Genomic DNA, 15,084 nt, shown 5'->3' on the forward strand with positions numbered 1-15,084 from the left:
TTTTAAGATTTTTATTTATTTATTTATTTGTTCATGAGAAACACACAGAGAGAGAGAGAGAGAGAGAGGCAGAGACACAGGCAGAGGGAGAAGAAGGCTCCATGCAAGGAGCCCAACGTGGGACTTGATTCCCGGTCTCCAGGATCACACCCTGGGCTGCAGGCGGCGCTAAACCACTGCACCACTGGGGCTGCCCACTTTTGGGTTTTCTATGTACAGTATCATGTCATCTGCAAAGAGGGAGAGTTTGACTTCTTCTTTGGCAATTTGAATGTCTTTTATTTCTTTTTGTTGACTGGTGAGGCTAGGACTTCTAGTACTATGTTGAATAGCAGTGATGAGAGTGGACATCCCTGTCATGTTCCTGATCTTAGGGGAAAGGCTCCCAGTGTTTCCCCATTGAGAATGATATTTGCTGTGGGCTTTTCATAGATGGCTTTTAAGATGCTGAGGAATGTTTCCTCTATCCCTAAACTCTGAAGAGTTTTGATCAGGAATGGATGCTGTATTTTGTCTGCATCCATTGAGAGGATCATATGGTTCTTGTTTTTTCTTTTGTTGATATGATATATCACATTGATTGTTTTACGAGTGTTGAACCAGCCTTGCATCCTGGGGATAAATCCCACTTAGTCATGGTGTATAATCTTCTTAATGTACTATTGGATCCTATTGGCTAGTATCTTGTTGAGAGTTTTTGCATCTGTGTTCATCAGGGATATTGGTCTATAATTCTCCCTTTTGGTGGGGTCTTTGTCTGGTTTTTGAATTAAGGTGAAGTTGGCCTCATAAAACGAGCTTGGAAGAATTCCCCTGGGAAGCCATCTGCCCTGGACTTTGGTGTTTTGGGAGGTTTGTGATGACTGCTTCAGTTTCCTCCCTGGTTATCGGCCTGTTCAGGTTTTCTATTTTTTTCCTGTTCCAGTTTGGTAGTTTGTGGTTTTCCAGAAATGCGTCCATTTCTTCTAGATTGCCTAATTTATTGGCGTATAGCTGCTCATAATATGCTTTTAAAATCGTTTGTATTTCCTTGGCATTGGTTGTGATCTCTCCTTTTTCATTGGTGATTTTATTAATTACAGTCTTTTCTCTTTTGTTTTTAATAAGGCTGGCTAATGGTTTATCTATCTTATTAATTCTTTCAAAGAACCAACTCCTGGTTTTGTTGATCTGTTCTACAGTTCTTCTGGTCTCTATTTAATTGAGTTCTGCTCGAATCTTTATTTACTCTCTTCTTATGCTTGGTGTAGGTTTTATTTGCTGTTCTTTCTCCAGTTCCTTTAGGTGTGAAGTTAGCTTGTGTATTTGAGTTTTTTCCAATTTTTTGAGGTATGCTTGTATTGTGATGTATTTCCCTCTTAGGACTGCTTTTACTGTATCCCAAAGATTTTGAATGGTTGTATCCTCATTTTCATTAGTTTCCATGAATCTTTTTAATTCTTCTCTAATTTCCTGGTTGACCCTTTCAACTTTTAGCAGGATGCTCTTTAACCTCCACGTGTTTGAGTTTATTCCGAATTTCTTCTTGTGATTGAGTTCAAGTTTCAAAGCTTTATGGTCTGAAAATATGCAGGGGACAATCCCAATCTTTGTATCGGTTGAGACCTGATTTGTGACCCACCATGTGTTCTATTCTGGCAAAAGTTCCATGTGCACTTGAGAAGAATGTGTATTCAGTTGCATTTGGATGTAAAGTTCTGTAAATATCTGTGAAATCCGTCTGGTCCAGTGTATCATTTAAAGTTCTTGTTTCTTTGGAGATGTTGTGCTTATAAGAACTGTCATTTGCAGAAAGTGCCGTGTTGAAGTCTCCCAGTATTAGTGTGTTATTATCTAAGTATATCTTTACTTTGGTTATTAATTGATTGATATACTTGGCAGCTCCTACATTAGGGGCATAAAATATTCATGATTGTTAGGTCCTCTTGTTGGATAGATCCTTTAAGTATGATATAGTGTCTCTCTTCATCTCTTACTACAGTCTTTGGGATAAAGTTTAATTTATCTGATATGAGGATTGCTACTCCTGCTTTCTTTTGGGGACCTTTGAATGGTAAATGGTTCTCCAACCTTTTATTTTCAGGCTGTAGGTATCCTTAGGTCTAAAATGAGTCTCTTGTAGACAGCAAATAGATGGGTCTTGTTTTTTTATCCAGTCTGAAATCCTGCGTCTTTTGATAGGATCATTAAACCCATTCACGTTCAGAGTTACTGTTGAAAGATATGAATTTAGTGTCATCATAATACCTATTCAGTCCCTGTTTTTGTGAATTATTTCTTTGGGCTTCCTCTTTCTTTTACAGAGTCCCCCTTAATATTTCTTGCAGAGCTGGTTTGGTGGTCACATATTCTTTCGGTTTCTGCCTATCTTGGAAGCTCTTTATTTCTCCTTCTAGTCTGAATGAGAGCCTTGCTGGGTAAAGTATTCTTGGCTGCATGTTCTCATTTAGGACCCTCAATATATCCTGCCACCCTTTCTGGCCTGCCAGATCTCTGTGGAGAAGTCTGCTGTTAATCTAATATTTCTCCCCATATAAATTAGGGATCTCTTGTCTCTTGCTGCTTTAAGGATTTTCTCTTTATCTTTGGAATTTGCAAGTTTCACTATTAAATGTCGAGGTGTTGAATGGTTTTTATTGATTTTAGGGGAGGGGCCTCTCTATCTCCTGGATCTGAATGCTTGTTTCCCTCCCCAAATTAGAGAAGTTCTTAGGTATGATTTGTTCAAAAATGCTTTCTGGCCCTCTGTCCCTCTAGGTGCCTCCCGGAACCCCAATTACACGTAGATTTTTCCTTCTGAGGCTGTCATTTATTCCCCTTAACCTTTCCTCATGGTCTTTTATTTGTTTTTCTCTTTTTTTTCCTCAGCTTCCTTCCTTGTAATCATCTTGTCTTCTGTGTCACTCACTGTTTCTTCTACCTCATTAACCCTTGTTGTTAGGACCTCCAGTTTGGATTGCATCTCATTTAATTGATTTTTAATTTCGGCCTGATTAGATCTAAATTCTGCAGTCCTGAAGTCTCTTGAATCTTTTATGCTTTTTTTCCAGAGCCACCAGTAGCTTTATAATTGTGCTTCTAATTGGCTTTCTGACATCGAATTGTAATCCAAATTCTGTAACTCTATGCAGGGTACTGTTTCTGATTCTTTCTTTTGTGGTGAGTTCTTCTTACTAGTCATTTTGCTCAGTGCAGAGTGGCTGTATGAGCGGGCTGTGTCAAGAATATCAACCACGACCTAAGTAAATTTCACCCCAGATGATTCTGCCCAGGTCAGAGACCAGAAATTGAAAACAAAGATCGAATGAAATAAAACAAAAGGACCACTAAAGTGAAAAACAAATTTTAAAACAAGGTAGTAAAAAAATTAAAGGCCAGGAATCCTAAAGAAGAGAAAAAAGAAAAGAAAAAAGAAAAAAAAGGAGGGGAAAAAAAAGAGGGGGGACTGGGAGATGGTGGTGGTGAAGAAGTTGTAGTGGAGGGAGAATGTAGTCTACCTGAGGGGTTCTAGAGGGTGATCCTCTTGTTTCTGAGTATATTAAGTTCTGTATATTAGAAGATGCTCAGTCTCATATAAACCAGAAATACTTGTAGAGGGCCCCAACACTGACCACCAAAACATAAATGAGATAAAAGAGGGGGGCAGAATGGGAATAGGAATCTCACAGAATGAACCAGCACGGTATACCACTTGGTTCTGGGTGCATACCGATCATGTTTTAGAAGGTATTAACTTCTGCCATTGTAGAACAAAATGAGGTAGAGTAAACAAAAAACACAACACAAAACAAAAAAACATATCTTGTATATCTCCCAAAATTAGGTTGAGTATGTTGAAGGGAATCTAGAAGTGGAAAATATATCTAGGACCTGTAATTGTAGAAATATAAAAGTCAAAAAGGAAGAATCTTAAAAATGAAGAGATGGTAAAATATTGTAGTTAAGGTGGGAAAGAAAAAAAAATGGAAATTTACAGTCTGATATAAAAACGAGTTGTACTGGAAAAAGGAGGAAAAACAAAGAAAGGAGGGGTATCCTCTGGTTCTATATACTGTAAGTCCCTTGACTTCCCCTGGAACTTTCCAGTGCTGCTCAGTCAAGAACTTGCTCTTCCCCTGTCCTTCCAGCTGGTCTTCTGGGGGAGGGGCTGCTGTGCTGATTCTCAGGTGTGTGCACCTGGGGGTGCTGCCCCGCCCCCTGCCAGGTGCACGGCTCAGTGGGAGCTGTTTGTCCTGTGAGACCCCTGTTACCTGGCGGTCCCGTTCCGTCCCAGGCACACAGTGACACAAGGAGGAACAATAACACTGGCGGAGGCCAGCTCTCCAGCTCTGGGGTCAGGTACCCCAGTAACTACTGCAGTCTTCCAGTCCTCAGGGGCCTGGATGCTCTGGGGGTTGGTGGTGGGGTGTGCTGATCTGCACAGCTTGGGGGCACCCGTAGGTGGCAGGAGAGTCCTCACTGTCCTGTGCCCTCCTGGCCTCTGCCTGTCCCAGGGGGAGCGCAGGATCCTGGACTGTGTCTCCCGGCACCCTGGGATCTGGGACCTGTGTCACTGGAATCGTGTTCCTGTGCCACACAGCCCCCTACCCCAGAGCTGCTGCCTGAGCTGCTCCCGAGGCCCTGCGGGGCATGCATTCCAACCCTTTACCAAGCTCCGCTGGGGGTCTGTGGCACGCTCTCACCCGGGTGCACTTCCTCTGTTAGTGACCCCAGGAACCTGGTGGCTCCACTGCCCCTCCTGCGATCCTGCCTGAGTTCTCTGTGAGCGCCTTTCCAGCCAGGAAAAATCCGGTGCAGGTTTTTAAAGTTCCTGCTTCTCCGGGCCTGGGCTTTCTTGTCCCAGGAGGCTTTCTCCCCAGGGCCTTAGCCCAGCTCCTCGCAGGGGCCCCTCCCCCACTTGGTTCTTTTTTAGCACCCCCCCCTTCCTACCTTGTTAGAAGCGAAAACTCTTCTCTCTGTAGCGTTCCACCTGTTCTCTCTAAATCTCAGATCGAATTTGTAGGTTTTCAGGATGATTTGAAAGTTATCTAGGTAAGTTGGTGGGGACAGGTGACTTGGGAATCCTACTCCTCTGCCCTCTTGCCCCGCCCCCTAATTCCAGTATAATTAATGTACAGTGTTATATTAGTTTTAGGTGTACAATATAATGATTCAACAATTCTATACATTACTCTGCTCATTGTGTTAAGTGAACTCTTTAATCCCCACAACCTATTTGCCCCATCCCTCCAACCACCTCCCCTCTGGTAATCATAAGTTTGTTTTTTATAGTTAAGAGTCTGGTTTTTTGTTTGTCTCTTTTCTCTTAATTTGTTTTGTTTCTTAAATATCGCATGTGAGTGAATCATTAGTGACCTTTTATTTTATTTTTAAGGATTTTATTTATTTATTCATGAGAGACACACACACACACACACACACAGAGAGAGAGAGAGAGAGAGAGGCAGAGGCAGAGGGAGAAGCAGGCTCAGGCAGAGGGAGAAGCAGGCTCCATGCAGGGAGCCCGACACGGGACTCATCCCAGGTCTCCAGGATCACACCCTGGGATGAAGGCGGTGCTAAACTGCTGAGCCACCGGGCTGCCCTGACCTTTTAGATATAATACTGAAACATAATTCATGAAAGTTAAAATTGATAAGATGTGAGCCTTCTTCTCTGTGAAAGACACTCTTTGGAGAATGAAACAAGCTATAGACCAAGACAAAATATATGTAAAATGCACATCTGATAAATGTCTGGTACCCAAAGTATATACAGAAAACTCTTTGAACTCAACAATAAGAAAATAAATAGATTGATGAAGAAATTAGCAAAACATATGAACAGACGTTTCCACCAAATAAGATATACTGATGGCTAAGATATACTGATAGCTATGAAAAGATGGTCAACAGCATATATCATTAGGATATTGCATATTAAAACAACAATTAAATACTGTTGCACACTTACTAGAATGACCAAAATCCAGAACACCAACAATATCAAGTGCTGGTGCGGATAGGCAGTAAGTAGCAGGACCTCTCATTCATTGCTGATGGGAATGCAAAATAGTACACCCACTTTGGAATACAGTTTATCAGGTTTTTTTTTTTTCTCCAAAACTATGTATTCTTATCATATGATTTAGTAACTGTATTCCTTGGCATTTACCCAGAGGAGTTGAAAACCTCTGTCCACACAAAAACCTGCATACAAATATTTATAGCATCTTTATTCATAATTGCCAAATCAAAATGTCCTTCAATAGGTGAATGGATAGATGAACTGTGATTTATCTGTATGAAGGAGTGTTATTCAGTGCTATCAAGAAAGGGGCTATCAAGCCTTGAAAAGACAAGGGGGAATCTTAAAGGTATACTACTAAGTGAAAGAAGATAATCTGAAAAGGCTGAATACTGTGTGATAACTTTAAGAGTTTCTAGAAAGGGGGCAGCCTGAGTGGCTCAGCAGTTTAGCCCCTGGCTTCGGCCCCTGGCTTCGGCCCAGGGCGTGATCCTGGAGACCCGGGATCAAGTCCCACGTTGGGCTCCCTGCCTGGAGCCTGCTACTCCCTCTGCCTGTGTCTCTGCCTCTCTCTCTCTGTGTGTCTCTCATAAATAAATAAAATCTTAAAAAAAAAAAAAAAGAGTTTCTAGAAAGGCAAAACTATGGAGAAAGTAAAAAGATGGGTTGTAGGTTGCCAGGGACATGAGGGGAGAAAGATATGAACAGATGTAGCACAAAAGATTTTTAGGGCAATGAAACTATTGTGTAGGACACTGTATGTATGGGTACATATTATTAGACCTTTGTCAAAACCCTAGCATGTACAATACCAAGTGTGAACCATAATGTAGACTATGGGCTTTGCTTGATAATGATATGTCCCTGGTGGTTCATCAATCGTAATAAATATACCATGTGTAACAAATATACAAATGGTGAGTGAGGTTGGTATGGGAAAGGGAATCTATAAGAACTTTCTGTACTTTATTTTTATTTTTAGCTTTTTAAAGATTTTATTTATTTATTTATTTTTAAATATTTATTTATTCATGAGAGACACAGAAAAAGAAAGGCAGAGACACAGGTAGAGGGAGAAGCAGGCTCCATGCAGGGAGCCTGTTTTGGGACTCGATCCTGGGATTCTGGGATTATGCCCTGAGCCAAAGGCAAAGGCTCAACTGCTGAGCCACCCAGACAACCCTATTTATTTACTTTTGAGAGAGGGAGAGAGTGCTCGCACAAGTGAGGTGAGAGACAGAGGGAGAAACAAACTCCCCCTGAGCAGAGAGTCTGGTACGGAACTTAACCAGGATCCTGGGATCATGATCTGAGCCGAAGACAGAGGCTTAACCAACTGAACCACCTAGGTGCCCAATTTTCTGTACTTCCCATTCAAATTTGCTGTGAACCTAAAACTGATATAAAAAAGTCAGTTTTTTTAAAAACTAGAATGTACAACACAAAGAATGAAACCTAACAAACAGTAGACTTTAATTAGTAATGATGATGATGATGATGTCAGTATTGGTTCATCAGGTGATGCAAATGTACCTCACTAATGCAAGATGTTAATAATGGGGGAAACTATTTCTGAGTAAGGGGGTAGATGAGAACTCTCTGTATTTTTTGTAATATTTTTCTGTAAACTGAAAACTACTTTGGTTCACTTTGGCAGCATATATACTAAAACTGGAATGAAAACTGCTTTAAAAATAATACCAATTAATTAAAAAATACAAATAAATGTTTTCAGTAAAAAAAAAAAAAAAAAAAAAAAAAAAAAAAAGAGGGATCCCTGGGTGGCGCAGCGGTTTAGCGCCTGCCTTTGGCCCAGGGCATGATCCTGGAGACCCGGGATCGAATCCCACGTTGGGCTCCCGGTGCATGAAGCTTGCTTCTCCCTCTGCCTATGTCTCTGCCTCTCTCTCTCTCTCTCTCTCTCTCTCTCTGTCTCTCTGTGACTATCATAAATTAAAAAAAAAAGAGAGACAAAAATACTTTTTTAAAGAGAAAAGATATATGTGCCCATGCATATAACTGCTAAGTACTGGAATGCAGTTCCTGTTTACTGGATTCCAAAGACTTCTTTCTTTTTCCTGTGATATCCCTTAGATCCAAATCCAGTGGAGGTAATCTTAATAGTGAAGGCTAATAAAGATTAATGTCTTTGAACATTGTAGATATAAGAGCAGCATGCATGAGTGATGGTATAGGTTGATGATTACTTCATTCTCCTTTCTAGACTATTCTCCGTTGCCTACCTCAACTCTCTAGGATGTAAGTGAACCTAGAAATGATCTCCCAAATCTCTTGCTGGTAGCAGGGTCCATATGTCACAGTTCGGGCCAGTACAACATAAGCACACCTGTGGGAGTTTCTGGCAAAGCCTTAGCTTTTCTGATCCAGACACTAAGCCTTCTTCTGTTCCTTTCTGTCCTTGCCTAGTGTGCACACTGACCCCCTGAGGTGCAGCAGCCATCTTGGGACCATGAGGCAGCATAAGGAGGAAGACTTGTATGCTAAGCACAGCTAACTAGAGAGGTATAAGCAACTTGCTGGCATCATTAAGATGCTAAACAGGGTTGAATATTTACTCCACAGGCTTCTTTGAAGCCTCTGGTGTAGGGTTTTATTGCTCACAGAGAACACAATCCTAATTAACACACATATACGAAGTAAATTTTTTATATATTTAAACATTTTATTTGAGAGAGAGAATGAGCATGGAAGGGGAGCAGAGGGAGAGGGAGAAACAGGCTCTCCACTGAGCTGGGAGCCTGATGGGAGGCTCAGTCCCAGACTCCAGGATCATGAACTGAGCTGAAGGCATTCACTTAACCAACTGAGCCATCCAGGGGTACCCCTGAGTAAATTTTTTATATGAGAAATAAATTAGGCATACAATCATTAGTTTCTCATCAGAGTTTTAGGAAGACTTTGGTAACATAAGAATTAGATATCTTAACGATGTTAACTGATTATTTGAACGTGTGTAGTAGATGGTTAACCATAGATTGTCTTTGTACTACTTAAAATGTGGTCATATCGTCAGAAGCAGTTTATGCAGATTCTGGGACTGGGAATCTTTCCTCCAGGGTTGTTTTTGGAGATACATATGAGGAATATGGGCCAGGGTAGGGTCTGGGGGAAATGCCCTCTGTGCCTGGGAATGTCTTTTAATTCTGTTGGGGCGTTAAATTTTCTAAGTACTGCCCTTGTTCTTCTTTGTTGGACTTTCCATTTCAGATAGTTTTCTTCCTGGCTTTGTTCAAGATGGCTTATGGCCTCCGAGGTTCTTTTTTTTATTTTTTTTTGGCCTCCGAGGTTCTGCAGTCATTTATGAAGTTCTATAAGGTGGCCTTTGTTAGGACTTAATAAACCTTTGTTAGAGGCCTCATTATGATTAACCTTTATGGAGGTTTGAAATTTGAGAGAATTTTTATACAGATATTTGATAGAAATTAACTTGCTATAAATGCTGCCTACAAATATATGTGTAAATAAGTCAAAGGAACTGGCTAAATACTAAGGTATTTGTTTATTTACTATTCTAGCAAGTTTTCATATTATTTCACAGTTATTTTGTTACAGAAATGGTTTGTAAATTCTCAAATAGTGAACATAAAATGAACATTGATTCCTTGCTAAACCAGTTCTTCTATAATATATGACATTAAGTTATTTTCTTTTATATCTCTTCATTTTTCTTCTTAAAAAATAATTTACTTTTAGTGTCTTAGGTAGTAGAATTAGGAGAAAACCCCTAATTTGAAAAATTACTTGAGTTTATGTGGCTCCAACTAAATTAAATGGATTTAGTGTCTCGTCTGATTGTTTGCAATTAATAGTTCAGTAAGACACAAAAAATGTTTAAAATCTATTAGAAAAGTCCCAGGTTTTGTGACTCTATATATGTGATCTGAGTTAATATCAATAAAAATATTTTGGTCTATTTTGTATACCTGATGTTAGACATTGTAAGTTATTTTTTTTACTTTTATTTCTTACTATTAAAAATAAATGCATTTAATATTAAGTAGTGAAATAACATTTGCGCATTAGGTCTGGAGGAAAAACAGTGGGTGACATGATAATTTATCAAATACAAATTTTTAAAATAGGCTTATCCTTTCCTGCTAATACAAAGCAAAATTCTTTACTAAACTATTCAGTTTTTTTTGAGTTATTATGTGTGGTTGAAATGATAAAGATTATGTCATTTTAAGTTAATAGCATTAAGAAAGCAATAACAATTATACAATTAGTAAAGAAGGCAAAATACTTTTGGAATAAAAATTTTTATTAGCAGAAACTATAATAATGCAAGGAATATTTTGTTACACACCAAATGAAAAACTCAAACACTAACTGATGATTTCTCCAATTTTAATAATCAGTGGGGTGATAGAGCCATCAGTGACATATGTCATTAAGAATGCCTGTGAATAGTAGATGAAATACACAATACTTTCATCTCAGCATCGGCTAGCAAGCTCTCTTCTGGTACAACCTACATTACAACATTTATCACTCATTTTTATGTAGTTATCTCTCTTTTTTCGGGGATGTTTATCTAATTTTGAAAGGCTTTTGTCTTCAGCTTCAAATTGTGTGTTAAGAAAAGTTTTCTTCATTTCTTCCAAGTTAAGATTGGAATCTTCCAGTACAAAGTGTAGCTCTCTTAATAACTTCTCCTTCCCAGACTGTGTTGCTATCCTCAGTTCCTGTGGCATACCGGGAATGGATTGCAACATCAAACTTAAGATTTCTGGATCATTGATGATGGAGGATGGCACAACTTCTAAATTTAAGAAAGGGGGGGGAGAGAAACACTCAAGTCAAGGAAAACAAAACAATTTTGCATAGACATAGGAAAGGACTATCATAGAATTTTTTTCTATTTTAAGAGAATTAAACATCAAAACAGAATCAACAAAGTATCCTGATTAAACAACTTAGTATATTATAGTTGGGTGGCATAAATTACCACATCATCACCAAGATTCTGCTTTATTCCATAGATCTCGTGTTGTTTTTCTTCATGTCCCCTTAATGCTTTCATCACAGCAGTTTTGACTCCCCCTGATTTCCAGTCATTTTGGTCATTGAAAACACTCAATTTGACAACAGATTAATTTTTCTTACCTGGGTAATTTTCTCCTGTTACTAATTTCTGAGTTATATTAGTAATCCTATCAAATATTTCATGATGGAAAATTACTGCTTCAGGATAAAGTTAAAAAGGCAGAATTTTCAACTGTTTTGATCTAAGTCAGGAAATAGCAGTTTCTGTTGTTCCTCACACATCTAGTTAACAGTTTCTTTTCCCCAGAGTATTTACTCCAACTAAAACAATACTCTAGTACTTTATATTTCCTCCTAATGCTCTTTCTCATTCAATTTCTAAATTGACAGATGAGAATTTATACCCCAGAGATATAGGGTACAAATTAATTAATTAATTAATTAATTAAGGCCCCAGAAATCTAAGTTTAACTCAACCTCCTCATAAAACTCTTTTTGCTCTAATTTAAACCTTCTCTAGTTGGGACCTTATTGAATGCAGAGAAAAACTAATAGTAACTTTCCATGTAATTAAAGCCAGTTAGTGGATTAGGCAAAACAATTGTAATTTCTATTATGTTTATCCATAGGCTGTGGTTTTTTTTTGGCATTCCTTTTAATCTGTGGATGGACATATAATGTATTTTGACATCTTGGTTATTGTGAATAGTGCTGCAGTGAATGTGGGAGTGGCAATATCTCTTCAAGATCCTGATTTCATTTATTTTAGATGAATATGCAGAAGGAAGATTTCTGGATCATATGGCAATTCTTTTTTCTTGTTTTTTGGGGAATCTCCATAGTGTTTCCCATAGTGTTGTATCATTTTGCTTTTTTTTCTAACAGTGTAGAAAGGTTCTAGTTTTTCCACATCCTGAAAAATACTTGTTTTTTTTTTTTTTAATTTTTAAGTGGGGCGGAGGGTCAGGGGGAGAGAGAATCTCAAGCAGACTCCTCACTGAGCACAGAGCAGAGCTCAATCTCACAACCCTGAGATCTTGATCTGAGTTGTAGGGGTTCCTTATATATGTTGGAAATTAAATTCTTATCAGATATATGATTTGCAAATGTTTTTTTCCTATTCCATAGGCTGCCTTTTCATTCTGATTATTTCCTTTGCTCTGAAGAAACTTTTCAGTTTGAGGTAGCTCCACGTGTCTACTTTTGCTTTTGTTGCCTGTGTTGCTCTCTTTTATTAAAAGTATTTTTTAACCTTATTTTGAAACATTTTGCAATCAACAACAACTTCACCTTCTTAAGTCTAAAAAATAGATAATATTCTAATCGACCTGAATTTATACAAACATCTCTTAATCACTGTATTTTGAACTAAAATTTTACTATCACAGGCCTCTTTTAGTTAAAAGTATCTTATTTTTTAAAATGGGTGCAATGAATGTTATTTCTGCAAACATTGTAGGAAAAATGGTTAGTTACCAATTTAATAATATGAAAACAAAAACTAATAATAGAAGTTTTAAACTCATGAATCTGACATATACTTCCAAGAGAGCCTTTCTTTTTTTTTTTTTTTTTACTTCCAAAAGATTCTTAACTAGTAATTTAAATATTTTTCTTGATCATCATTTGCAGGCAATATTATGTTAGGCTGTTTTCAATTAAATTGTGTACTGGCTAGCAATAAAGAAGCAATAAAGAGATTTCTTTGGAAATACTTTAAAATCACAGTACTCTCCTATAGAAATAGAAATCTGGCAAAATAGCTATATATAATTGTGCTCAGAAAATCATTTTTAAGCAACAGTTTAGAAACAACCTAAATATCCACTAAGAATGGTTATATATATATGGTTATATATATATGACATAGAATATTACAAAGAAATTTTAAAAACTATGTTTTTAGAGAATAACAATGTGAGAAACTGCTTACAATATAATGTTAAGTGAAAATCAGGAGATTTACATATATATCTCCAAATTTTTTTACGATATTGTTTTTAAGTAATCTCTATAACCACAATGATGCTCAAACATACAACCCTGAGATCAAGAGTCACATGCTCTACCCACTGAGCCAGGCAAGTACTCCTACATATCTCATTAACATTGCTTTCCAGTTCCTCATTTAATACAGATATTTCTATTTTCTCATTAAATTCACGTATTTTTTCAAAGTCTTTAATATCTATGTATGTTTTTCATTTTTCTTATTGTATTTATGTATATGCTTCAGTCTTTAGTATGAGCATATTATTTATTCAGAAAAAGTGAATTAACAAGGACATAAAATGAATTCTGGCCGTTCCTACTTTGAATCAGTAAATTCCTAAACTTTGTAGTACTCTTTTAATAATGTATAAGAATTCTGTAAAACCTTGCATTAAGTAAATCAGTCTCTGACCAACAATGTAGAAAAGTAAATAGCTTTATAATTATGCTTTAAATCCCATAAAGAGAAGTAAGTGTGGTTAGTGTGCACCATGATTTTACATGAGAGTCACTCATCTACAGGATAGATAGCCTATAAAATATGATTATGATTTATCATAAATTGCATATATGTTGTGAAATGTGAAACACTAAGTTACTCATAATTGAGCTTACCTTTTCTGAATTTCATATGACCCACTACCCTGATTAGAATAGTCTGTGAAAGTTTGAATTGCTACTTAAACTTAGCTTCCAATTTATCTTTATAAATAGTTTATTCCTAATGAAGTGTTTTTTGTTTTTAAACTATTCCAGAGTTAAAAAAAAAAAAAAAAAACTATTCCAGAGTTGAGTTGTACTCAATTCTAGGGTCTTGCTTATGGAGAAAACCCACTGCAGCTTCTAAATGTTTGATGCATCAATGTGGTTTTCAGCTGTTTGGAGGTCAAACTTCCCTTGACTTTAGGTCCCCTTCAGTTTCTCCTGTGGGAGACCAGGCCATTTTCTTTCTCTCCAATCCCTTCTCTCACAAATGAACTTCAAGGTCCAGGGCAAAGAGGATGGGAGGCTAGGCTCTCCCCTTTGGTGAAGTTTACAAATAAAAATAAAAGGATATTTTGGAGGGTGTGAGCCACAGCCCAGCTTTTTTGCAAGGCAGTAGAGCCCTTAGTAAGACCGTTGGTATTTACCACTCCAGGACCCTCTCAGTGGTCTCTGAGTTCTGCCCCCATGCCCTGGGACACTCAAACCAGCACACAATGGACTGTTTGCCTCCAGTGCTCTCAAGTTGAGATGCCCAGTCCAGTTACCCCAGCTGTCAGCACTCCCTCCGCATGGCCCCACAGACTTGACTCTGGGGTCCAGTACAATGGGCCCACCTCTAACGGGTCCTGGCAACCTCTCTTCATCTGTGGCTCCGCCCCTCCGGATCCTCATCATCCTGGTGGCCAGGATGTGAAGGTCACCAGGTGCCTCTCAGGAGAAGCCTTTGTTGTTCCCACTGCTTTCCCTCCCTCTCCTGAGATCCCCGGTGAGACTCCCCGGGGGGAGGGGAGGGGGAGGAAACTGCAAACTTGGAGGCATCAGCAGCCTCAGAGGCAGGGCTGTGCTCGGGAAGCCCGAGCCAGGGGTCTGGAGCGGGCAGAGCAGGTGCGGTTCTCAGTGGTCGGCGGCAGCCGGCCGACAACCAATGGGAAGTGCGGTACGGAGCGGGGCGGAGAGCTCACCTGCCAGGGGTTCGGATATCTGCCGACGTTCCCGCAGCTGGCCAGCCTTTCTCCCCCACCAGCTGGAGCCGCAGACCTCAATCTGTAGGCGGACATAATCACGACCACATGCCTTAAGTTTCTTGTCATCCGTGGCTGGGATCTCTCTGGGAAGTTGGCTTAGTAGCAGCCAGACACCTAGCAGGTGGGACAAGAACCAGCGCAGCATCTTGGACAGATCGCTTCTGCTCCGGACGTTTGTTTTGCTCCAGAGACTGCAGCCTCTGCCTGTGTTCCAATCCTGGACTTCAGGCTGCTGTCCTGGCCAGGTTTCACCAAGCTTTTATAGCCCCTGGGCGACCACTTAGACCTGAGTTTATGGCCCAGGCTCCACCCCTCTCCCCACCCCTACCTCCCCTTTCCTCCCCACCTT

At 39.1% G+C, this 15,084-nt stretch overlaps 1 protein-coding gene across 1 annotated transcript; it reads right to left on the reverse strand.

The window, feature by feature from the left end:
* Window positions 1-10,463: 10,463 nt before the first annotated feature.
* On the reverse strand, window positions 10,464-14,880 carry RLN2 (relaxin 2). The gene is given in 2 exon segments (NM_001003132.1): window positions 10,464-10,789; window positions 14,673-14,880. Coding segments are annotated over 2 exon segments (534 nt in total).
* Between the last annotated feature and the right edge of the window lie 204 nt (window positions 14,881-15,084).

The sequence above is a fragment of the Canis lupus genome, chromosome 1 (assembly GCF_011100685.1).
Source record: "Canis lupus familiaris isolate Mischka breed German Shepherd chromosome 1, alternate assembly UU_Cfam_GSD_1.0, whole genome shotgun sequence".
Lineage (NCBI taxonomy): Eukaryota > Metazoa > Chordata > Mammalia > Carnivora > Canidae > Canis > Canis lupus.